Genomic DNA, 24638 nt, shown 5'->3' with positions numbered 1-24638 from the left:
TATTTATTCATTGAATTTACAGAAATGTGTATATTGTGATATGTATCGTTATGAGATTTTGGCCATATCGCCCAGCCCTATCGTTGAGATTTACAACTTGGAGTCCACCTGTGGTAAATTCAATAGATTGGACATGATTTGGTAAGGCACACACACACCTGTCTATATAAGGTCCCACAGTTGACAGTGCATCTCAGAGCAAAAAGCAAGCCATGCGGTCGAAGGAATTGTCCGTAGAACTCTGAGACACGATCGTGTCGAGGCACAGATCTGGGGAAGAGCACCAAAACATTTCTGCAGCATTGAAGGTCCCCAAGAACACAGTCGCCTCCATCATTCTTAAATGGAAGAAGTTTGGAACCACCAAGACTTGTCCTAGAGCTGGCCACCCGGCCAAACTGAGCAATCAGGGGAGAAGGGCCTTGGTCAGGGAGGTGACCAAGAACCCGATGGTCACTGACAGCGCTCTGGAGTTACTCTGAGGAGATGGGAGAACCTTCCTGAAGGACAACCATCTCTGCAGAACTCCGCCAATCAGGCCTTTATAGTAGAGTGGCCAGACGGATGTCACTCCCCAGTTAAAGGCACAACAGCCTGCTTGGAGTTTGCCAAAAGGCAGCTAAAGGGCTCTGTCCTGAATGCCAAGCGTCACGTCTGGAGGAAACCTGGTACCATACCTACGTTGACGCATGGTGGCAGGATCATGCTGGGCGGATGTTTTTCAGCGGCAGAGACTGGGAGACTAGTCAGGATCAAGGGAGAAAAAAAAATGCGCCGTTAAAGTACAGAGAGATCCTTGATGAAAACCTGCTACAGAGCGCTCAGGACTTGGGCGCAGCGAAGACAACAAGTCTCAATATCCTTGAAGGACCCAGCCAGAGTCCGGACTTGAACCCGATGGCACATCTCTGGAAAGACCAGAAAATAGCTGTGCAGCGACGGCCCTCATCCAACCTGAAAGAGCTTGAGAGGATCTGCAGAGAAGAATGGGAGAAACTCCCCAAATACAAGTGTGCCAAGCTTGTGGCGTCATACCCAAGAAGACTCAAGGGTGTAATCACTGCCAAAGGTGGTTCAACAAAGTACTGAGTAAAGGGTCTGAATTCTAATGTAAATGTTCTGTTTTTTATTTTTAAATACATTTGAAAAAAATTCTAAACCTTATTTTTGCTTTGTTATTTATGGGGTAGTGTGTGTAGATTGAGGGGGGGGGGAATTTAATCAATTTTAGAATAAGGCTGTAACTGGGGATGCACAATATCAGTAAGTATATTGGATTCGGAATATATTAGCTAAAAATGCCAACATGGCTCAATGTCTATTTTAACGGCGATGTGCACAACCGATGTCAAAGCTGACGCGCACACCTATAACGTAGGTACATGACGTAATGACGCCACGTAAAATTTTGCGCTACACGTGCAACACAGCATTCCTAACCTAGCCCACAATGTCTGCCGTGTGGATCGAGCAGTCAAGTCGAGCAGTCATTTGAAAGACAGTTGTCTCGCTGAAATTTTCTCAAAAAGGCTAAATCCAATAACGCCAAGATAATGGAATTCATTTCCCTTGACAATCAACCACTCTGTCATGGGTGATGTTGGCTTCGCCGACTGGTCGAGCACCGGTACACACTACCAAGAGCGCTTTTTTCAGATGTTGCCCTACCGGAGTTACACAGTAATTGAGTCACTGCTAAAAAGCTTCACGACTGACATTTGGACCAGCGATGTCAGCCCCATGAGCATGCTGAGTCTGACAGCACAGTGGGTCGTTGAAGATCTCATACTGAGAAGTCATATTGCACGCTCATGAATATGCTGGTTGTCATACCGCTGCTGCCATTCCAATGGCATTTGAGAACCTAATTGAAACAGGAATAGACTACCTAGCTCCATTCGAACAACTGACACGAGAAATAAGCTCATCAACTGCGCCTGCAGCAGACGTGATACCCTCTGTCATGGCATTGAAACGCCTGCTCAACAAAACTGCCGACACAGGCTGGGAACAAGCGATTCGGTGGCATTCTCTCTTTACTGTGTTGCCACCATCCTCGATGCTACGTACAAGGCCCGCTACTTCAATGCAGACCAGAAACAGGGTTTACGTGAAATGTTAGACACAGCTGGTACAAGATGGAAACAGACACAGTGACAGTGTGCACCGAGGAAGAGAGGCCATGGAGAGAGAGAGAGCTTGCAATATTCATAAAAACATTAAAGTGACTTAATATTTTCGCCGAACACCTGCAGTACCTCCGGATGAATAACCCTGGTCTAAACCTTAATACGCATCGCTTGCGATGCAGTTTTGGAAAAATTTAAAACTTTACTTTCATATAAGCGAGAAATATTTCCAAATACAAAAAGACACGCTTACTGTACACAGTTTTAGTTGAACGCGGCTGTGTTCTGAATATCACAATTCATGCTTCCAGCCGAAGTACGACATTTGAGTGCAGTAGAAGGAAATTCCGTACACTGGCTGAATGCATGTGTTATTCAAAACGCAGTGATAAAACTGCAAATAGTATATAAAAAATTGTACTAATGTAAGCTCCAAAAGGTTTTCAAAATTGTATGGCAAGTGAGAATTATTAAAGTTTCTAAACTTAAAAACAAAGTGTGGGGATTGTAGTCCACATTGAGCTAGCTGTGGTCCATAGGTTCAACCCGAAAACCCTAGGGATGGCTGTATAACCCCTTCGATTCTCGAGAGCTAACCAGGTACAATATTATTGCATTTTTTTAAAGAACAAGGGCACAATCTGGATAGCACAAATATTGAAAGCTACAGAGAAGAATGCGACGTGTAGACTGGCCGGACTCATTATATAGGCCTAAATATCATCAACATGTCATTAGTCAGGTTGCATGCAAGCCCGAGTGCCCCACAGTGAGTGCGGAGTCAACATACAGAAATACGCAGGTACCCAATCAGGTGGTCTTACCTGATCTAGTTTGCGTGAGCGGAGGGCATGGGAGGCTCTGTGGTACTGGGAGGTGAGGTACAGGCACTGTGATAGCCAGTAGATATCCTGGGGTTCTTCTGTGAAAGGAACAACTTCAGTTAAATAGACTGCTAACTTGCCTTCTATAGTAACTAGCCAGATGATCTCATCAAATCAAGAAGATTTACTCACCATGAGACAGGGATGCAATCTTATCTGCCCAAAATAAAGCGCTTTGATACTGTTGCTGCAAACAAAGAAAGACAGGAAAAGGCAGCATGAACGCAAACATTCTGAATGTATTAACTAGAAGTATGAAACGGATGCTGTCAGGAGCTGTCAATACTCAATGATAGCAGTTATCTAGCCACCCTCCAAGTAGCCCAAGAACTGAACCACAATCTGGGTTTACAGGAGACGTCGAATATGGCGATTCTCCTTTAAGCCCAGGAAGCAGCCATTTAACTTGCCATTCACCAGCTTTTCAAGCAACTACCGTCATTACTGCCGTCACGCCGATATGTACTTCCCAAAAAAAATTGAAATAAAAAAAGTTACATGCAACCAAAAAAACGCCTCGTCTGGAAATAATCGAAGTATTGTTTTTGACTTAGTATGCATGCACCAAATCCACCTCTTCAGCACCTCCTGCAATATTAGGAATGGAATTAAAATATAGAAAATAGAATTATAAACTGGGTGGTTTGAGCACTGAATGCTGATTGGCTGACAGTTCATATGGTATATCAGACCGTATACCACGGGTATGACAAAACATTTATTTTACTGCTCTAATTACGTTGGTAACCAGTTTATAATATCAATAAGGCTCTTATGTGCCTAAGAACAGTTCTTAGCCGTGGTATATTGGTCATATACCACACCCCCTCGTGCCTTATTGCTTAAATATACAATCACTGTAAACATACCATATATTGTCTACTTAATCCACTTGTATGAAATATTATTGCATTCTGTGTAGTACAGGTGAAACAGATTGATATGACATGGATCCACTGTTGTAGGTGATAAGAACAGATCTGTATCTAACGAGGAGATGCTCATATCTCTGCCCTAACAATGGGAGTCATTGTCCCAGATGCGAAGGCAGGCGACAAACTTAGGTCCAAAATAAGCCCATTGAAACGTAGTGTGCTTTTTTGGGGGGACAGATTTTGATCAAAGTGAAACCTCTCGTTTCACCGTTTCCTCTCTGGATAAAATAATTAATCTTCCCTGCTGTTGGATCAGCTGACCCGGCATTAATTACATATGTTTTAGGTGGTGCAGAAGAGGTGGATTTGATGCATGCACACCTGGTGAAAAACAATACCAATGCCTTTTTAGGGTTGCGTATAACATTTTATTTAGACCTTTTTTGGAAGTACATACCAGCCATGACGCAAGTAATGACTACAGTCGATCAGCAAAACTCCATTCTTTGGTAAGTACCAATCGCATTTTGACATTAAGCTTGAAAAGCTGATGAATGCCAAGTTGAATGGTTTCGTAAGCACAAAGACCTCATCTTTCATATCAGCGAGAGATAATTAAAAAGGTTAAATTGATACAATAAATCAAATGTATTTAAAGCCCTTTTTAAATCGGATGTCACAAAGTCCTACACACCTTAAATAGGGTTAGTTTTCCCAAATGGCCTTTATCTCCATGTTACAGTACTTGTTTACGGAAAACAAGAGGCGACCACCTGCGCTAATGATCCATCTAGTATGTTCGCAACACATGTGTAAGCGTAACTCAGGAAGTGTAGTGTCGGCACCCATAGCTGTATGGATCTGTGCAAAACTGCTACAAGTGTAACTTAATTGAATGATTCTCCCTCACTAATGAATTATAAGGGCCATATGTTTTGAAATCCAGACGCAGGCGAAGGTTGACGTTTCTAAACGTTAACACATAGCGTCGGGATTGGAGTTCAGATAAGGCAGTCGTGGGCGAAGTTAACGGCTGAGAACTGTGGGGAGAAGGCAGAATGCCGCCTATAGTTTAAGAGCTATGAATGGAGTAACTAACTACCGTAGTCCAAGTACATAACATTACAGTAGTAGCCAACAACGTTAACTAACTCAGGTCATTAACTTAGGTAGCAGGGAAGCTAACTAGGCACTAAGGTTAGCATAATGTTGATATCTAAGGAGCTAGTTAACGCAAGTGTGTGTTACACATCTGGAAACTGTAGACTTGTCATTATGAACAGTAGTCCATTCATTTAGCTAGCTAGCCGGTACAATAAATTACGACAATCTGACAGCGGCAAGCTAGCCAACTACCAATTTAGCCCATCTAGTCTACGTTTCTTACCTGATCAATGTAGTGTCGTACACGTTTTCGAAGTCTGTCGAGATTCATTGTGATTGTTCTAATGCTCCCTTTATACATCAAAGCGTAACATTTTCATTCAGCGACAAATAAAACTATCGTGTGAAAATAAGATCGCTAGTAGAAACGCGTAAACTAGCTACGCAAGGAAACCAAAAAAAAAATACGCGGTCTTCTTGCAGCGGGAGTGTCACTTAAACAACTCCGCAAGCAACTCGATCCTTTAATCACGGTTCCGGTCATTTTAGAGAAGAAAAAATCCCACAATATTTTATTTTATTACAGCAGAGAACATTTCAGCGTTTAGCTTCGCGTGTACCACAATTGAAACGGTGTGTTTACACGTTTAGAAAAGTAAATAATCATTGCTTGCGAAACTGTTTTTGAAACATATGTTGATATGCCCCATATCTTTCAAATCAGCGAGAATTCATCTTTGAAATACAAACGACACACTAGCCATTCAACACAGATTCATAGGCTGTGTTTGCCTCCAGTTGACAAACTACACTTCCGCCCCTTTTATGCTTACACACAGGTATTAGGAGCATGTCTTCCATAAAAAAATATATATTTAAAAAATGAATGTATCATGGAGATATGGCCATGTGGGAACAACCCGATGAAATGTTAAATTATTACACACCATTTAAAAAATAATAATTTAATATCGCTGATCAAATTATATTGGTGACATACTTTGTAAACAACAGCTGTAGACTTTTCCAAAAATGCAGAGTTAAATATCAAATCAAACATTGAAATAGTGACACATGGAATAAATACAGTGAATAACAGATAAGAATGAGTAAAAATAACATGGCTACAGTGAATAACAATAACAAGCAAAACATAGCTACATACAGGGAGTACCAGTACCAAGTCGTTATGCAGGTGTACGAGGTAATTGAGGTTGCCATGTACAGTGCCTTCGGAAAATATTCAGAGTCCTTGGCTTTTTCCACATTTTGTTACATTGCAGCCTTATTCTAAAATGGATTTAAAAAATACAAATTAACAGCAATCGACACACAAGACCCCCATAATGACAAAGCGAAAACAAGTCGAGAAATGTTTGCAAATGTATAGAAAAAAAAAAAATAGATACCTTATTTACATAAGTATTCAGACCCTTTGCTATGAGACTCGAAATTGAGCTCAGGTACATCCTGTTTCCATTGATCATCCTTGAGATCATTCTACAACTTTGTTTGGAGTCCACCTGTGGTAAATTCAATTGATTGGACATGATTTGGAAAAGCACACACCTGTCTAGGTAAGGTCCCACAGTTGACAGAGAAAAAAAACAAGCCATAAGGTTGAAGGAATTGTCTGTAGAGCTCCGAAACAGGATTGTAACGAGGCACAGATCTGGGGAAGGGTACCAAACAATGTCTGCAGCATTGAAGGTCCCCAAGAACACAGTGACCGCCATCATTCTTAAATGGAAGAAGTTTGGAACCACCAAGACTCTTCCTAGAGCTATCCGCCTGGCCAAACTGAGCAATCGAGGGAGAAGGGCCTTGGTCAGGGAGGTGACCAAGAACCCAATGGTCACTCTGACAGAGTTCCAGAGTTCCTCTCTGGAGATGGGAGAACCTTCCAGAAGGACAACCATCTCTGCAGCACTCCACCAATCAGGCCTTTATGGTAGAGTAGCCAGACGGAAGACACTCCTCAGTAAAAGGCACATGACAGCTCACTTGGAGTTTGCCAAAAGGCACCTAAAGACTCTCAGACCATGAGAAACAAGATTCTATGGCCTGATAAAACCAAGATTGAACTCTTTGGGCTGAATGCCAAGCGTATGGAGGAAATCTGGCACCATCCCTACGGTGAAGCATGGTGATGGCAGCATCATGCTGTGGGGATGTTTTTCAGCGGCAGGGACTGGGAGACTAGTCCGAATCGAGGCAAAGCGAAGTACAGAGAGGAGCGAAGTACAGAGAGATCCATGATGAAAACCTGCTCCAGAGCACTCAGTACCTCAGACTGAGGCGAAAGTTCATCTTCCAACAGGACAATAACCCTAAGCACACAGCCAAGACAACACAGGAGTGGCTTCGGGTCAAGTCTCAATGTCCTTGAATGGCCCAGCCAGAGACCGGACCTAAGCCCGATCAAACATCACTGGAGAGACCTGAAAATAGCTGTGCATCAACGCTCCCCATCCAACCTGACAGAGCTTGAGAGGATCTACAGAGAAGAATGGGAGAAACTCCCCAAATACAGGTGTGCCAAGCTTGTACAGTCATACCTGAGAACACTCAATGCTGTAATCGCTGTTCAAGACGCTTCAACAAACTACAGAGTAAAGGGTCGGAATACTTATGTAAATGGGATATCAGTTCTTTTTAAATACATTTTTAACAAACATTTGTAAAAATGTGTTTTTGTTTTGTCATTACGGCATATTGTGTGTAGAAAGAAATGAGAGCCTGGAACTCAGCCTATAGGGCAATGCAGCAGTAGGCCTATAACTTCCATCATCACCTAAGTAAAATAGATAGACCCAGTGGTGATTTTAGCATGTAATTCTTGGTGGGGCAAACTCAAAAAAAGCCAAAAATCACCACAACATTAAACAATACATTAATTGCCCTATAACATTGACAAGCGGTGCCCTGTAACGGCTTTCTTCCTGGGATGAAGGAGAGGACCAAAATGCAGCGCAGTTAGTGTTCAACATGTTTAATTAAACAATAAACGATGAACATTAACAAATAACAAAAGTGAAAGCCGAGACAGTCCTATCTGGTGCAGAACACAAACACAGAGACAGGAAACAACCACCCACAATACCCGACACAAAACAAGCCACCTATATATGATTCTCAATCAGGGACAACGATTGACAGCTGTCTCTGATTGAGAACCATATTAGGCTGAACACAGAAACAGACGAACTAGACACACAACATAGAATTCCCACCCAGCTCACGTCCTGACCAACACTAAACAAGCAAAACACATAAGAACTCTGGTCAGGACGTTACATGCCCACAAATGTTTAGAGCCTACATAAAGCTGTCCCAACAGCAGAGTTTTCTTTTCAGCACAATGGAGTGAATCTTTACCACCGCTACACCTGGCTATGTCATGGAAATATTCAGTCAATCATATTTTACAAATTCTGGAGCATCTACGTTCAAATAAGACTTTTATTACAGTAACAAAAACCCGAGCTGATTCATGAAGCAACTCCCTTCCAGTCTTGGAACACACGTTTTATACATTATTCCACCATACGTCTCACTCATAGTAACTCCTCTTAATGACTCATCCCCTCTGTCATTTAGCCACCTTTATCTTATTACCTTGCGCTAAGTTTAGTTTCATATTAGGGCATGGAACCCGTAGAGCCACAGAAATAGTTCAAAAATAGACCTGTACTTGCCTTAAGCCAGGTTCATGCATGTAGGACCATAGTAACAGTCCTTGGCACTTTACAGAAATAACCATACATGTCATCCTGCTAACTCCTCTGAAAGGGACACCCATGTTCTGGAAAAGACCCAAGACATGTAACCATAGCAACAGTACATAGTTGGCCATAACACAGTTACAGGTATAACCCGTCGTGTCCACACCCCAGACGGGTTCATGTCTAATGGTGTCTAATGACCCAGAGCACATATAGAGTGCACTAGTTTAGTTGGCTCCTTCTGAAATAAATAATTGCCACATCTGTATTGGAAAATTCACAATAGCTATCAATGGAGCCTTGTCTGGCAGTGAAACAGTTAATTCAGCCTCATTTATTGCCTTTTTTTTAAACATAGCTGATATGGCTGACCATATCTCCCTGGCATATTACATCATTTATGCAGCAGCATATAAGACATTTTTGGACTTGTTGTGTGCGGCGATCCTTTGTTGGCAAATTTTGGCAAAGAAAAAGATATACAATTCCGAGTTGGATGACCTTTCAAAACTTATTTTCCCAGTCTGACTTCCCAGTTGCAGTGCTTGCGGTTAGCCACAGTCACCGATTCCTTCCAAACAACTAATTGTTGAATTTGCGATTTCCAACTTGTTGTGTACTGTTTGTCCAATGGCCAATTTGCACCAAAGTTTAATCTATATTTTCTCTTCATATGACAAGGACTAGTGGACTTGATTCACAATGATGACTGCTAGCTGAGATTGTGAAAGTAAGATGTAGACTTTTATTTAACTAGGCAAGTCAGTTAAAAACAAATTCTTATCTACAATGACAGCCTACACCGGCCAAACCCAGACGACGCTGGGCCAATTGTGTGCGCCCTATGGGACTCCCAAACCGGCCAGGTATGTTACAGCCTGGATTCGAACCAGGGTGTCCACAGTGACGCCTCAAGCACTGAGATGCATTGCCTTAGACTACTGCGCCACTCGGGAGCCCCATGGTCAGCCCAATCAAAGCTACTGTACATATATACGTGATTTAACGTCCTTTCTGTGGCCAATGACCTTGAGCCTTCTTGGAAGGGTACTTGTAATATAACTCCATGATAGGACCCAAAGGGCTGAAATTTGGGATGTCTACACTTACTCAAGGACGGAAGCTGCGCAATGTCCCCATGAGTAACAGAATACTGAGCCAGTCACTGCGCAACGCTCCTACTTTCTGCTGGCCCGCTCCACCACCAGAGAAGCACTGAGCTAGGCTGAAACACTGCATTTTGTAGCTGCCTTACTCAAGAAAACAAAAGAGACCATGGTTGTATGCGGCTTTATTAACTCAAATATATATATATATATTTTATTTTTTTACATTGTTTGCAAACTGATATGTGACACGTATTAATACCAAAATAACATGCAAGCCGCCCCCTCCCAACATATATGTATATACACTACCGTTCAAAAGTTTGGGGTCACTTAAAAATGTCCTTGTTTTTGAAAGAAAAGCAAAAAAAAATGTCCATTAAAATAACATCAAATTGATCAGAAATACAGTGTAGACATTGTTAATGTTATAAATGACTACTGTAGCTGGAGACGGCAGATTTTTTTATGGAATATCTACATTGGCATACAGAGGCCCATTATCAGCAACCATCACTCCTGTGTTCCAATGGCACGTTGTGTTAGCTAATCCAAGTTTCTAATTTTAAAATGCTAATTGTTCATTAGAAAACCCTTTTGCAATTATGTTAGCACAGCTGAAAACTGTTGCTCTGATTAAAAAAGCAATAAAACTGCCCTTCTTTAGACTAGTTGAGTATCTGGAGCGTAAGCATTTGTGGTTTCGATTACAGGCTCAAAATGTCCAGAAACAAATAACTTTCTTCTGAAACTTGTCCATCTATTCTTGTTCTGAGAAATGAAGGCTATTCCATGCGAGAAATTGCCAAGAAACTGAAGATCTGGTACAACGCTGTATATTACTCCCTTCACAGTACAACGCAAACGGTCTCTAACCAGAATAGAAAGAGTGGGAGGCCCCAGTGCACAACAGAGCAATAAGAAAAGTACATTAGAGTGTCTAGTTTGAGAAACAGACTCCTCACAAGTCCTCACCTGGCAGCTTTATTAAATTGAACCCGCAAAACACCAGTCTCAACGTCAACAGTGAAGAGGCGACCCCGGGATGCTCGCCTTCTAGGCAGAGTTGCAAAGACAAAGCCATTTCAGACTGGCCAATAAAAAGAAAAGATTAAGATGGGCAAAAGAACACAGATACGGGACAGAGGAACTCTTTTATCAGATCATTTATCAGATCATCAAGAACTTCAAGGAGAGCGGTTCAATTGTTGTGAAGAAGGCTTCAGGGCACCCAAGAAAGTCCAGCCAGTGCCAGGACCGTCTCATAAAGTTTATTCAGCTGCTGGATCAGGGCACCACTAGTACAGAGATGGATAAGGAATGGCAGCAGGCATCTGCACGCACAGTGAGCCAAAGACTTTTGGAGGATGGCCATTTTCTATGATGAACTTTTCTGATTGTTTGGGGAATCCGGAAAAACAGCTTGTCCGGAGAAGACAAGGTGAGCGCTACCATCAGTCCTGTGTCATGCCAACAGTAAAGCATCCTGAGACCATTCATGTGTGGGGTTGCTTCTCAGCCAAGGGAGTGGGCTCACTCACAATGTTGCCTAAGAACACAGCCATGAATAAAGAATGGTACCAGCACATCCTCCGAGAGCAACTTCTCTTCTCATCCATGAACAGTTTGGTGATGAACAATGCCTTTTCCAGCATGATGGAGCACCTTGCCATAAGGCAAAAGTGATAACTATGTGGTGCGGGGAACAAAAAATCCATATTTTGGGTCCATGGCCAGGAAACTCCCCAGACCTTAATCCCATTGAGAACTTGTGGTCAATCCTCAAGAGGCGGGTGGACAAACAAAAACCCACAAATTCTGACAAACTCCAAGCATTGATTATGCAAGAATGGGCTGCCATCAGTCAGGATGTGGCCCAGAAGTTAATTGACAGCATGCCAGGTCGGATTGCAGAGGTCTTAAAAAAAAAGAAGGATCAACACTGAAAATATTGACTCTTTGCATCAACTTCATGTAATTGTCAAAAGCCTTTGACACTTATGAAATGCTTGTAATTATACTTCAGTATTCCATAGTAACATCTGACAAAAATATCTAAAGACACTGAAGCAGCAAACTTTGTGGAAATTAATATTTGTGTCATTCTCCAAACTTTTGGCCACAACCGTACATATCTCCCTGGCATATTACATCATATATGCAGTAGCATACAAGACAGTTTTGGAGTCACCTTGTTGTGCTCACTTGAACAGGAAGGTGGCATGGCGGTCCTTTTGGGCAAATTTTGTCATCAAGGTCTGGCATTCTCTGGATTTATGGTGCTTTCAAGACAACTGGAAACTCGGGGGGGGGGGGGGGGGGGGGTTGAATCATGATGTCAGTGATCTTCAGGTCGCAGTGTAGAAAGGGGCCTGAGTTCCGGGTTTATAATTCCAAGTAGAATGAAAGTTCAAAATGTATTTTCCCAGTCGTAGCTCGTTTTCCCCCGAGTTCCCAGTTGTCTTGAATTCACTAAAGTCAGATTTTGCAGTTCAGAGTTAAGTTGTTTTGAGTGCTTCATTGACAGCATGGCCAATGTTGAATGTTTATAATTTTAAACTAGGAAAAGAGACCCTTAATCTTATACTTGGGACCACACAGCCACACCACTAAATAGCAGGCTAATGATTGCTTTGCAATGCTTGCAGTTAGCCTCTGATTCTTTCCAAACCACTCATTCTTGTATTTCCGATTTCCAACTTGTTGTATAATGTTTATGTCCAATGGCCGATGAGCACCAATACGTTTTATCTATAATTTCTTTTCATATGACAAGGATTAATAAGGATTTGACTGAAGATTTTTGACTTGATTCATAATGATGACTGCTAGCTAAGATTTTGAAAATATGTTGACATGAGTCCAATCAAAGTTACTGTAGATATAATGTGATTTGACAATTTTATCTGTGGCCAATGACCTTGAGCCTTCTTCGATGGGCACTTCTAATGTAAGTCTATGGCAGCACCCAAGGGTCTTGGATTCTCTAGCTCTACCCTTAGAATTGGCGGTGATGTAGTGTCCCCATGACTGACAGAACACTGAGCCAATCATGGTGCAACGCTCCGTATTTTCTGCTGCCACCACCATAGAAAGCACTGAGCTAGGCTGAAAAACCTGCATTTTGGAGCTGCCTTACTCAATAAAACAAAAAAAAGAGACCATGTTTGTATGCGGCTTTATTACCTCAATTATACAGTGCCTTGCAAAAGTATTCATCCCCTTTTTCCTATTTTGTTGCATTACAAACTGTAATTTAAATAGATTTTTATTTGGATTTCATGTAATGGAAATACACAAAATAGTCCAAATTGGTGAAATTAAAGAAATTACTTGTTTAAAAAAAAAAAATGAAAAAAAACAGAAAAGTGGTGCATGCATATGTATTCACCCTCTTTCCTATGAAGCCCCTAAATAAGATCTGGTGCAACCAATTACCTTCAGAAGTCACATAATTAGTTAAATAAAGCCCCCTGTGTGCAATCTAAGTGTCACATGATCTGTCACATGTTCTCAGTATATTTTCACCAGTTCTGAAATGCCCCAGAGTCTGCAACACCACTAAGCAAGGGGCACAACCAAGCAAGCGGCACCATGAAGACCAAGCAGCTCTCCAAACAGGTCAGGGACAGAGTTGGGTTGGGTTAACAAAAATATCCAAAACTTTGAACATCCCACAGAGCACCATTAAATCCATTATAAAAAATGGAAAGAATACGGCACCACAACAAACCTGCCAAGAGAGGGCCGCCCACCAAAGCTCACGAACCAGGCAAGGAGGGCATTTATCAGAGAGGCAACAAAGAGACCAAAGATAACCCTGAAGGAGCTGTAAAGCTCCACCGTGGAGATTGGAGTATCTGTCCATAAGACCACTTTAAGCTGTACACTCCACGGAGCTGGGCTTTACGAGAGGCCAGAAAAGTGTCCAGAAAAAAATAACATCGCTTAAAGAAAAAAATAATCAAACACGTTTGGTGTTCCCCAAAAGGCATGTGGGAGACTGCCCAAACATGTGGAAGAAGGTACTCGGGTCAGATGAGACTAAAATTGAGCTTTTTGGCCATCAAGGAATACTCTATGTCTGGCGCAAACCTAACACATCTCATCACCCCGAGAACCCAATCCCCACAGTGAAGCATGATGGTGGCAGCATCATGCTGTGTTGATTTTTTTAATTGGCAGGGACTGGGAAACTGGTCAGAATTAAAGGAATGATGGATGGCGCTAAATACAGGGAAATTCTTGAGGGAAACCTGTTTCAGTCTTCCGGAGATTTGAGACTGTGACGGAGGTTCACCTTCCAGCAGGACAATGACCCTAAGCATACTGCTAAAGTAACACTTGAGTGGTTTAAGGGGAAACATTTAAATGTCTTGGAATGGCCTAGTCAAAGCCCAGTCCTCAATCCAATTGAGAATCTGTGGTATGACTTAAAGATTGCTGTACACCAGCGGAAGCCATCCAACTTGAAGGAGCTTGAGCAGTTTTGCCTTAAAGAATGGGCAAAAATCCCAGTGGCTAGATGTGGCAAGCTTATAGAGACATACCCCAAGAGACTTGCAGCTGTAATTGCTGCAAAAGGTGGCTCTACAAAGTATTGACTTTGGGGGGGGGGGGTTGAATAGTTATGCACGCTCAAGTTGTTTTTTAGTCTTATTTCTTGTTTGCTTCACAAGAAAAAATATTTTGCATCTTCAAAGTGGTAGGCATGTTGTGTAAATCAAATGATACAACCCCCCCAAAAATCTAGTTTAATTCCAGGTTGTAAGGCAACAAAATAGGAAAAATGCCAAGGGGGTGAATACTTACGCTAGCCACAGTATATATATTTTTTATATTGTTTGCAAACTGATATGACGGGTCGTCTCTGGAAATCAGACATCCTCAAATAGGCACTTTCCTAAAGCCAGGTAGGCCTACTTTTAAAGCGTGCTCAGACGTGCATGCGCACATCTTCAACATTATCAGGACAAAGAAACACATGCTGATTGCTCACATGGAGCACTCCAAACAAATGACAATGAAAAAAACTCATAAAAAATGGTTATGAAATAAACCAAAACTTATTTCTCACAAGTGTAGCAGTTTGAACTCTGCAAAAAACGTTTTCAGTCCGAAAATAAGAATGCTAAATGACTGTAATAAATACAGAAATTAACCTAACCAATTGACAGGGATTAACAGTGTCTTCAGAAAGTATTCATACCCCTTGACTTATTCCAAATGTTGTGTAACAGTCTAAATACAAAATAGATTAAATATATTTATTTTCTCATCAATTACTACACACAATACCTCATAATGAAAAAGTGAAAACATGTTTTTAGACATTTTTGCTAATTTATTGAAAATTAAATACAGAAATATCTCATATACATAAGTATTCACACCCCTGAATCAATACATGTTAGAATCCCTTTTGGCAGCGATTACAGCTGAGTCTCTTAGTGTTTTGCACACCTGGATTTTTTTTATTCTTCAAGCTCTGTCAAGTTGGCTGTTGTTTTGACTTACAGTGTATTCGGCTGCTCATAGTGACCCACACAGTCCGGCGTTCATAACGAATGCTGATACTGCACCTCTAGGTAGTTTACTTTGATCGACCAACACACAGTTCTCAGAATTTAGGCAAATTTCAAAAAATGTTTTTCACAAAATTTTGTCATCATGCCCGTGCGGTATTCTGTGTCTGGCTGTGATAATAACAAACAAGCGTGAAAGTTAGATTTTCTTTCACCGTTCTTCCTACGAGAGATTTACTATGATGCTGTCAGTGGCTTGCAGCAATCAAGAATGATGCTTAAGCCAACAAAAGATAATCAGAGGGATTTTCAGGCTGAACTGATGGAGCATCCATTTCGACATCAGCTGAGAAGTGATGAGACACTAAGATTTTCATTGGAGGTAACGTAACATTAGCTAGCCTAGTTGGACTAGGCAAGTTAGCTAGCTAGCTAGCTAACGGTACAGTCCTGTATTGAACTCTGAAAGCCATCATCTAAATCATATAGCTAGCTGGATATCTTTTGGATACACAATGTCAATCAATTACTTATGCCATGGTACTCTTCGAAAGTTGTCCAACTTTATGAATTGACAGAATATATTAAATATAAGCTGTACAGGGCTCCGTAGCATCGTAGCATCTATCCTACCCTGTCTTTCTAAGGTCTTCGAAAGCCAAGTTAAAAACAGATTACCGACCATTTCGAATCCCACCATACCTTCTCCACTATGCAATCTGGTTTCAGAGCTGGTCACGGGTGCACCTCAGCCACGCTCAATGTCCTAAACGACATCATAACCGCCATCGAAAAGAGACATTACTGCACAGCTGTATTCATCGACCTGGCCAAGGCTTTCGACTCTGTCAATCACCACATTCTTATTGGTAGACTCGACAGCCTTGGTTTCTCAAACGATTGCCTCGCCTGGTTTACCAACTACTTCTTTGATAGAGTTCAGTGTGTCAAATCGGAGGGCCTGTTGTCCGGACCTCTGGCAGTCTCTATGGGGGTGCCACAGGTTTCAATTCTCGCGCCGACTCTCTTCTCTGTATACGTCAATGATGTTGCTCTTGCTGCTGGTGATTCTCTGATACACCTCTACGCAGACGACACCGTTCTGTATTCTTCTGGCCCCTCTTTGGACACTGTGTTAACTAACCTCCAGACAAGCCTCAATGCCATACAACACTTCTTCCGAGGCCTCCAACTGCTCTTAAACGCAAGTGAAACTAAATGCATGCTATTCAACCAATCACTGCCCGCACCTGCTCGCCTGTCCAGCATCGCTACTCTGGACGGCTCTGACTTAGAATACGTGGACAACTACAAATACCTAGGTGTCTGGTTAGACTTTAAACTCTCCTTCCAGACTCACATTAAGCATCTCCAATCCAAAATTAAATATAGAATTGGCTTCCTATACAAAGCATCCTTCACTCATGCTGCCAAACATACCCTTGTAAAACTGACCATCCTACCGATCCTCGATTTTGTCGATGTCATTTACAAAATAGCCTCCAACACTCTACTCAGTAAACTGGATGCAGTCTATCACAGTGCCATCCGTTTTGTCACCAAAGCCCCATACACTACCCACCATTGCGACCTGTACGCTCTCGTTGATTGACCCTCGCTTCATACTCGTCGCCATACCCACTGGCTCCAGGTCATCTACAAGTCTCTGCTAGGTAAAGCCCTGCCTTATCTCAGCTCACTGGTCACCATTGCAGCACCCACTCGTAGCACACGCTCCAGCAGGTATATCTCACTGGTCACCCCCAAAGCCAATTCCTCCTTTGGTCGTCTTTCCTTCCAGTTCTCTGCTGCCAATGACAGGAACGAACTGCAAAAATCTCTGAAGCTGGAGACTCATATCTCCCTCACTAGCTTTAAGCACCAGCTGTCAGAGCAGCTCACAGATCACTGCATCTGTACATCACCCATCTGTAAAAACAGCCCATCTATCTACCTACCTCATCCCCATACTGTATTTATTTATTTATCTTGCTCCTATGCACCAGAGTATCTCTACTTGCACATTCATCTTCTGCACACCTACCATTCCAGTGTTTAATTGCTATATTGTAATTACTTCGCCACCATGGCCTATTTATTGCCTTAACTCCCTTATTTGACCTCATTTGCACTCACTGTATATATACTTTTTGTTTTCTTTTGTTCTACTGTATCATTGACTGTATGTTTTGTTTATTCCATGTGTACCTCTGTGTTGTTGTATGTGTCAAATTGCTATGCTTTATCTTGGCCAGGTCGCAGTTGCAAATGAGAACTTGTTCTTAACTAGCCTACCTGGTTAAATAAAGGTGAAATATATATATATATTTTTTAATCAGACATACATATCTCCACATACTTTTCATTCCAAAATCATTGGCATTAATATGGAGTTGGTCCCCACTTTGCTACCACTCTTCTGGGAAGGCTTTCCACTAGATGTTGGAACATTGCTGTTGGGACTTGCTTCCCTTCAGCCACAAGAGCATTAGTGAGGTCGGGAACTGATGTTGGGAGATTAGGCCTGGCTTGCAGTCAGCGTTCAAATTCATCCCAAAGGTGTTCGATGGGGTTGAGGTCAGGGCGCTGTGCAGGCAAGTCAAGTTCTTTCACACCGATCTCGACAAACCATTTCTGTATATACCTTGCTTTGTGCATGCTTAGACAGGAAAGGGCCTTCCCCAAACTGTTGCCACAAAGTACAGAATCGTTTAGAATGTATGCTGTAGTGTTAAGATTTAGCTTTATTGGAACTAAGGGGCCCGAACCATGAAAAGTAGCTCCAGACCATTATTCCTCCTCCACCAAACTTTACAGTTGGCACGATGATTGGGGCAGGTAGCGTTCTCCTGGCATCCGCCAAACCCAGATTTGTCCGTCGGAATGCCAGATGATGAAGCATGATTCATCACTACAGAGAACTCGTTTCCACTGCTCCAGAGTCCAATGGCGGTGAGCTTTAAACCACTCCAGCCGACGCTTGGTATTGCGCATGGTGATCTTAGGATTGTGTGCGGCTGCTCGGCCATGGAAACCCATTTCATCAAGCTCCAGATGAACGGTTCTTGTGCTGACCTTGCTTCAAGAGGCAGTTTGGACCTCGGTAATGAGTGTTGCAATCGAGGACACAGTGGTCCCGTTATGTGAGCTTGTGTGGCCTACGACTTAGCGGCTGAGCTATAATGACACACAGGCAAAGGAATTCTGTTTCCCTCCATCTATACTGAACAAAAATATAAACCCAACATGTAAAGTATTGGTGCCATGTTTCATGAACTGAAATAAAAGAGCTCAGGAATTTTCCATACACACAAAAAGCTTATTTCTCTCCAATTATGTGCACAAATTTGTTTACATACAGTGAGAATTTCTAATTTGCCAAGATAATCCATCCACCTGACAGGTATGGCATATCAAGAAGCTGATTAAACAGTATGATCATTACACAGGTACACTCTAAAATGTGGAGTTTTGTCACACAACACAATGCCACAGATGTCTCAAGTTTTGAGGGAGTGTAAAATTGGCATGCTGACTGCAGGAATGTCCACCAGAGCTGTTGCCAGAGAATTGAATGTTAATTTCTCTACCATACGCCACCTCCTAGGTCACTTTCGAGACTTTGGCAGTTTGTCCAACTGGCCTCACAACCGCAAACCACATGTAACTACGCCATCGCAGGACCTCCACATCCGGCTTCTTTACCTGCGGGATCGTCCGAGGCCAGCCACCTGGACAGCTGATGAAACTGATGAGTATTTCTGTCTGTAATAAAGCTATTTTGTGGGGAAAAACAAATTCTGGTTGGCTGGGCCTGACGCCCAAGTGGCTGTACCCCTGCCCAGTCATGTGACACCCCTAGATTAGGGACTAATGAGTTTATTTAAATTGACGGATTTACTTATATGAACTGTAACTCAGTAAAATCATTCAAATTGTTGCATGTTGCGTTTATATTTTTGTTCAGCATAGAATCCACTCCAGAAAGAAGCCCAGGCACCACACAGTATTGTCTTAAAAAAAATAAATGATACTCTATTGTACAGTTTGAACTACAGTTGAACTGTACTATTGTAACATCAACATTAAGGTAGAATAGTTGAATACATACATGTGTAAAGGCACAGAGATTACATTTAGAACAATATCTAGCCCAGGGGTACTCAACTACTATTTGCGAAGGTCCAGCGACACAAATTTCCTAGGTGGCAAAGGTCCGGATAGATATCATCCTTTTTCAGCGCTGTGGTACAGCGTAATAACAAACATAGTCATCTATGACTTAGGAAACATTATATAAAAATGTACATTCAATGAGACCAAAAATGTGAATTAATTACATCTTTCAAATTGCATCAACATTGCTGAAGAACAAAAGTGGTTGTATAATTGTCTTTGCAAAATGTGCACTGTGAACGATTGTACATGGGCCTTGAATTATAAAAAAAAATATAAAAAATAAAAAATAAAAAGTGCATGTTTTCTGGAGAACAAAGGACAGTTGAACTAAAATATTAATCTGAATGCACAGAACGTCACTGTGGGCCATGCGATATTCATGTATAAGTCACTGGGCCTTTTTTACAACCTGGCTCAAGATTGTAACAAACAATGGGAAACCACAGACTGAGTAAAGGAATAACAAAATGAATGTCTTGTTAGGTGTCAACTGTAAATTAGGTGTAAATTAGGTGTCAACTGCCAAAGCCACGATGTAACAACCAAAGGTATGCATGGAGAGAGGAATCTCTTACTGAATGGGGAAACAGTGGCTTTATTCCACAGCTGAGCTTTCACAGGTGTGCCCCATCAGCACTGACGACCCTCCCAGCTCCGCCCACCTCTCCTACTCCGCCCACCAATCTCCTGCGGGAAGTAAGCGCAGCAAAACCCAGGGAGGGGCCGTCACAGCCTCGCATTAATGAGAGACATGTCACTTTCTGTCTATGCTTTGAACTTTGGCACACATGGTGTGAGAGCCACTCTGAAACACAGGTGCAGGTGTTTATTGGTGAGCCTGGTGCGGTATTTGTTTTTAATAAAGTTAAATGTGGAGAAAGCTAATTCACAGGTGTATGTGGAGCCAAACATGGTCAGGATGTATAGTGCCAGTTTCTTGAGAACAGGGACATCAGCTGCAGGCACCATCTTTCCCTAGAAATTGACAGGGTCACCAACACCAGCCTGCTCCTTCAAAGCCACAGTTCCTTGCAACACAATCAACTCCATTTGCAGTGATGCAACATCTACCCATCTGAAGATCTGTTTTGGTTCTTCTGACAACTTTGTCAAATTTGTGACCAAGAAGGGGTTCTGGAGGAGAAGCAGCAGTTCTCTTCCAACAGTGAAGTCATCAAAGCAAGCCTTGAAGTTATCCATCAACTTCTGGAGGAAATTAACATGGGAACATCTTTGTTTCCCTGCGTTTGCACCAGAAGATTGGGGAAGTGGACAAGTTCTCCCTGGAGATCATTCTTGAAAAGCTCAAATTTCTTCTGGAAAGCCCGGACTGCTGCTATCATATCACACACTGTGTTGTCACGTCCCTGCAGCTTAAAATTCAGTTGATTAAGGTGTGATGTAATGTCTGTCAAAAGTACACCTGTTTCCATCTTCTCGTCTTCCAAAAACTCAGAAAACTGAGTTGCCTTGTAACTCTTTTGCTTAAATAAGAAAGATTGGATTTCCTCCTGAATGGCCCAAAAGTGTTCCAAAACCCTGCGCCTTTGCTGAGCCATCTCACATTGTTGCGCAATAGTTAGTAGGGATGCGCGATATATCAGTAAACATATCGGAATCGGACAATATTAGCTAAAAATGCCAACATCAGCATCGGCCCGATGTCTATTTTAATGCCGATGTGCAAAAACCGATGTCAAAGCTTACCTATGCATACCTATATAACATAGGTAGATGACGTAATGATGGCACAAAAAATACTGTGCTATGTGTGTAACACAGCATTCCTAACCTAGCCCACAATGTCTGCTGTGTGGATCAATTTTGACGGTTCAAAAGATAACAATGGCCATATGCAACATTTGTGCTGCTATTATTTTCCAAGAAGGGGAGAAAGTGAAATCTTTCAATACCACAAACCTAATTAGTCATTTGAAAGTGCATCATCCCCCACACGTTCAGCGACTACTTAGAACAAAAGCAGAAAAAAATTCTAAGCGCTGACTTCCAACAACAAAACAATTTCAAGTCAAGCAGTCAGTTGAAAGAGTAAGAACATTTCAGCGAGACAACTCAAAGGCGAAATCCATTAGCGCCAAGATAATGGAATTCATTGCCCTTGACAATCAACCGTTCTCTGTCGTGGATGAAGTTGGCTTTCGCCGACTGGTTGAGCACCTCGAGCCCCAGTACACACCACCAAGTAGGCATTATTTTTCAGATGTTGCCCTACCGTTATTGAAACGCACATCCATGAGCTACTTGCCAAGAAACATGGCGTCACTGCTATGAGCTTCACTACTGACATTTGGACCAGCGATGTCAGCCCCATGAGCATGCTGAGTCTGACAGCACAGTGGGTTGACGAGGATTTCGTACTGAGGAAAGTCGTATTGCATGCTCAAGAATGTGCTGGTTCTCATACTGCTGCTGCCATTTCAGTGGCAGTTGAGAACGTTTGAAACTTGTAAACGTGAACACACTCCAAGCTCTATTCGAACAACTGACTGGAGAAATAAGCTCATGAACTGCGTCTGCAGCAGACGTGATACCCTCTGTCATGGCATTGAAACGCCTGCTCAACAAAACTGCCGACACATACCGTGGGGTTAACACTTGCAAAAGTACTGTACTAGAGGCTGTGCGGTGGCATTCTCTCTGAGCCTCTTTACTGCGTCGCCACCATGCTCGATACTAGGTACAATGTAACATGTAACATTTTTGAATCTGTCACGTTCCTGACCTGTTGTCTGTTATTTTTGTATGTGTTTAGTTGGTCAGGGCGTGAGTTGGGGTGGGCATTCTATGTTTTGTGTTTCTATGTTTAGGCCATTGGTAATTAGCCTTATATGGTTCTCAATCAGAGACAGGTGTTTGTCGTTTCCTCTGATTGGGAACCATATATAGGTAGGGTGTTCACACTGTTTGTTTGTGGGTGGTTGTCTTCCGTGTCTGTATTGTATGTTCGTACCACACGGGACTGTAGCGTTTTGTTTGTAGTCTATTCCTGTTCGTGAGTTCTTCGTGTTATATGTAAGTTCTCTATTTCAGGTCTGTCTTCGTTCGTTTTGTTATTTTGTAATTATTCCAAGTGTTGTTTCGTGTTCGTCTTCGTGGCTGAATAAATTCATTATGTTCTCAAAACCCGCTGCATTTTGGTCTGATCCCCAAGTGTTACAGAATCTTTATGCACTGAGTTTCGAGGACCTTTCTTTCAGAATGTCTTCAGTCTCTTACAACATTTATCAACCACACATTTAATTACAGGCAGAGATTTTAACTGCATTTTGACATCCTTCTATGGATAGGCTTCCTTCCTTGCCCTACCACTTCCACTGCTGTCTTGAATAATTTAATTTGAACAATGAACCTTGTCGATATTTGGAGATTACAACACCCTACGGATAAGGATTATTCTTTCTTCTCACGTGCATAAATCATACACACGAATTGACTACTTTTTAACAGATTGTAAAGCTTGCACAAAACCCCCAAATAGAGATAGAATTAGTCACTAACCAAGAAACAACTTCATCAGATGACAGTCTTATAACATGTTATACAATAAATCTATGTTTTGTTTGAAAAATGTGCATATTTCAGGTATAAATCATAGTTTTACATTGCAGCTACAATCACAAATAACACCGAAGCAACTAGAACAATTACAGAGACCAACGTGAAATAAAACATTTATGAAAAATACATGGTGTACAGCAAATGAAAGATAAACATCTTGTGAATCCAGCCAATATTTCAGATTTTTTAAGTGTTTTACAGCGAAAACACAATATAGCATTATGTTAGCTTACCACAATAGCCAAAAACACAACCCATTTATCAGCAGCAAAAGTTAGCGATCGCAAATAACCAGCAAAAGATAAATAATTTTTCACTAACCTTGACAACCTTCCTCAGATGACAGTCCTATAACATCAGGTTATACAATACACTTATGCTTTGTTCGAAAATGTGCATATTTAGAGCTGAAATCCGTGGTTATACATTGTGAAAACGTAGCAACTTTTTCCCAGAATCTCCGGATATATTTCTGACACTCACCTAATCTGACCAAATAACTCATCATAAACTTTACAAAAAAATACATGTTGGATATCAAATGAAAGATACACTAGTTCTTAATGCAATCTCCGTGTTAGAATTCTAAAAATAACTTTAGTACGACATACAGCTTACGTTATAACGAGACAGCGCCTGCAATGAGGGCGGAAAATAGTACTAAACATTTTCCACAGAAATACGAAATAACATCATAAATGGTTCCTACTTTTGCTGAGCTTCCATCAGAATGTTGTACAAGGGGTCCTTTGTCCAGAACAATCGTTGTTTGGTTTTAGAATGTCCATTTCTCCTGTCAAATTAGCAACCAAAGCTAGCCAAGTGGCGCGAAGCTGTCCATCATCACCAAACGCAGAGAACGGAAAAAGCCAAAACTCCCGATAAACTTTCAATAATCTGATAAAACTATATTGAAAAAACATACTTTACGATGATATTATCACATTTATCAAATAAAATCAAAGCCGGAGATATTAGCCGTCTATAACGAAAGCTTTTCAGAACGCAATCCAGGGTTCCTTCCTGCGCCTTGCTGAACAAAGGAAATTTGGGGTCATGTCATTCCAAGAGCTCTCGTTTGACCTCAGATCAAGCTATACACCCCAGTTCACCTCTCACTGCCTGTTGACATCTAGTGGAAGGCGTATGAAGTGCATGTATATCCATAGATTTCAAGCAAATGAATAGGAAGGCCCTGGAACAGAGCCTCGATTTCAGATTTTTCACTTCCTAACAGGAAGTTTGCTGCAAAATTAATTCTGTTTTACTCACAGATATAATTCAAACGGTTTTAGAAACTTGACAGTGTTTTCTATCCAATAGTAATAATAATATGCATATTGTACGATCTAGAATAGAGTACGAGGCCGTTTAAATTGGGCACGATTTTATCCCAAAGTGAAAATAGCGCCCCCTATCCCAAAGAAGTTTTAAATGCAGAGATAACTTTAGACGAGGATGTCTCCGCAGTAAAGCGGCTGGCCCTGACGGCTTTGGTATCGTGTTTTACAAAGCTTATTCAGAGAAGGTTC

General features: G+C 41.7%; 1 protein-coding gene across 2 annotated transcripts in view; it reads right to left on the bottom strand.

The window, feature by feature from the left end:
• The window catches only part of LOC129816452 (cell division cycle protein 16 homolog), a 29363-nt gene extending 23747 nt beyond the window's left edge, over nt 1-5616 (bottom strand). Inside the window, exons 1-3 of one of the 2 annotated variants that reach the window (XM_055870957.1) lie at nt 5276-5616; nt 3146-3200; nt 2954-3051 (exon numbers count right to left, since the gene is read on the bottom strand). In XM_055870957.1, the coding sequence (XP_055726932.1) occupies nt 2954-3051; nt 3146-3200; nt 5276-5353 (231 nt within the window). In that variant the 5' untranslated portion in view covers nt 5354-5616. The remainder of the gene's footprint in view (nt 1-2953; nt 3052-3145; nt 3201-5275) is intronic. The other variant, XM_055870956.1, reaches the window with a different exon arrangement.
• Nucleotides 5617-24638: the final 19022 nt, after the last annotated feature.

Source organism: Salvelinus fontinalis, chromosome 19, assembly GCF_029448725.1.
Source record: "Salvelinus fontinalis isolate EN_2023a chromosome 19, ASM2944872v1, whole genome shotgun sequence".
Taxonomy (NCBI): Eukaryota; Metazoa; Chordata; class Actinopteri; order Salmoniformes; family Salmonidae; genus Salvelinus; species Salvelinus fontinalis.
This window is presented reverse-complemented; position numbering and strand designations above follow the sequence as displayed.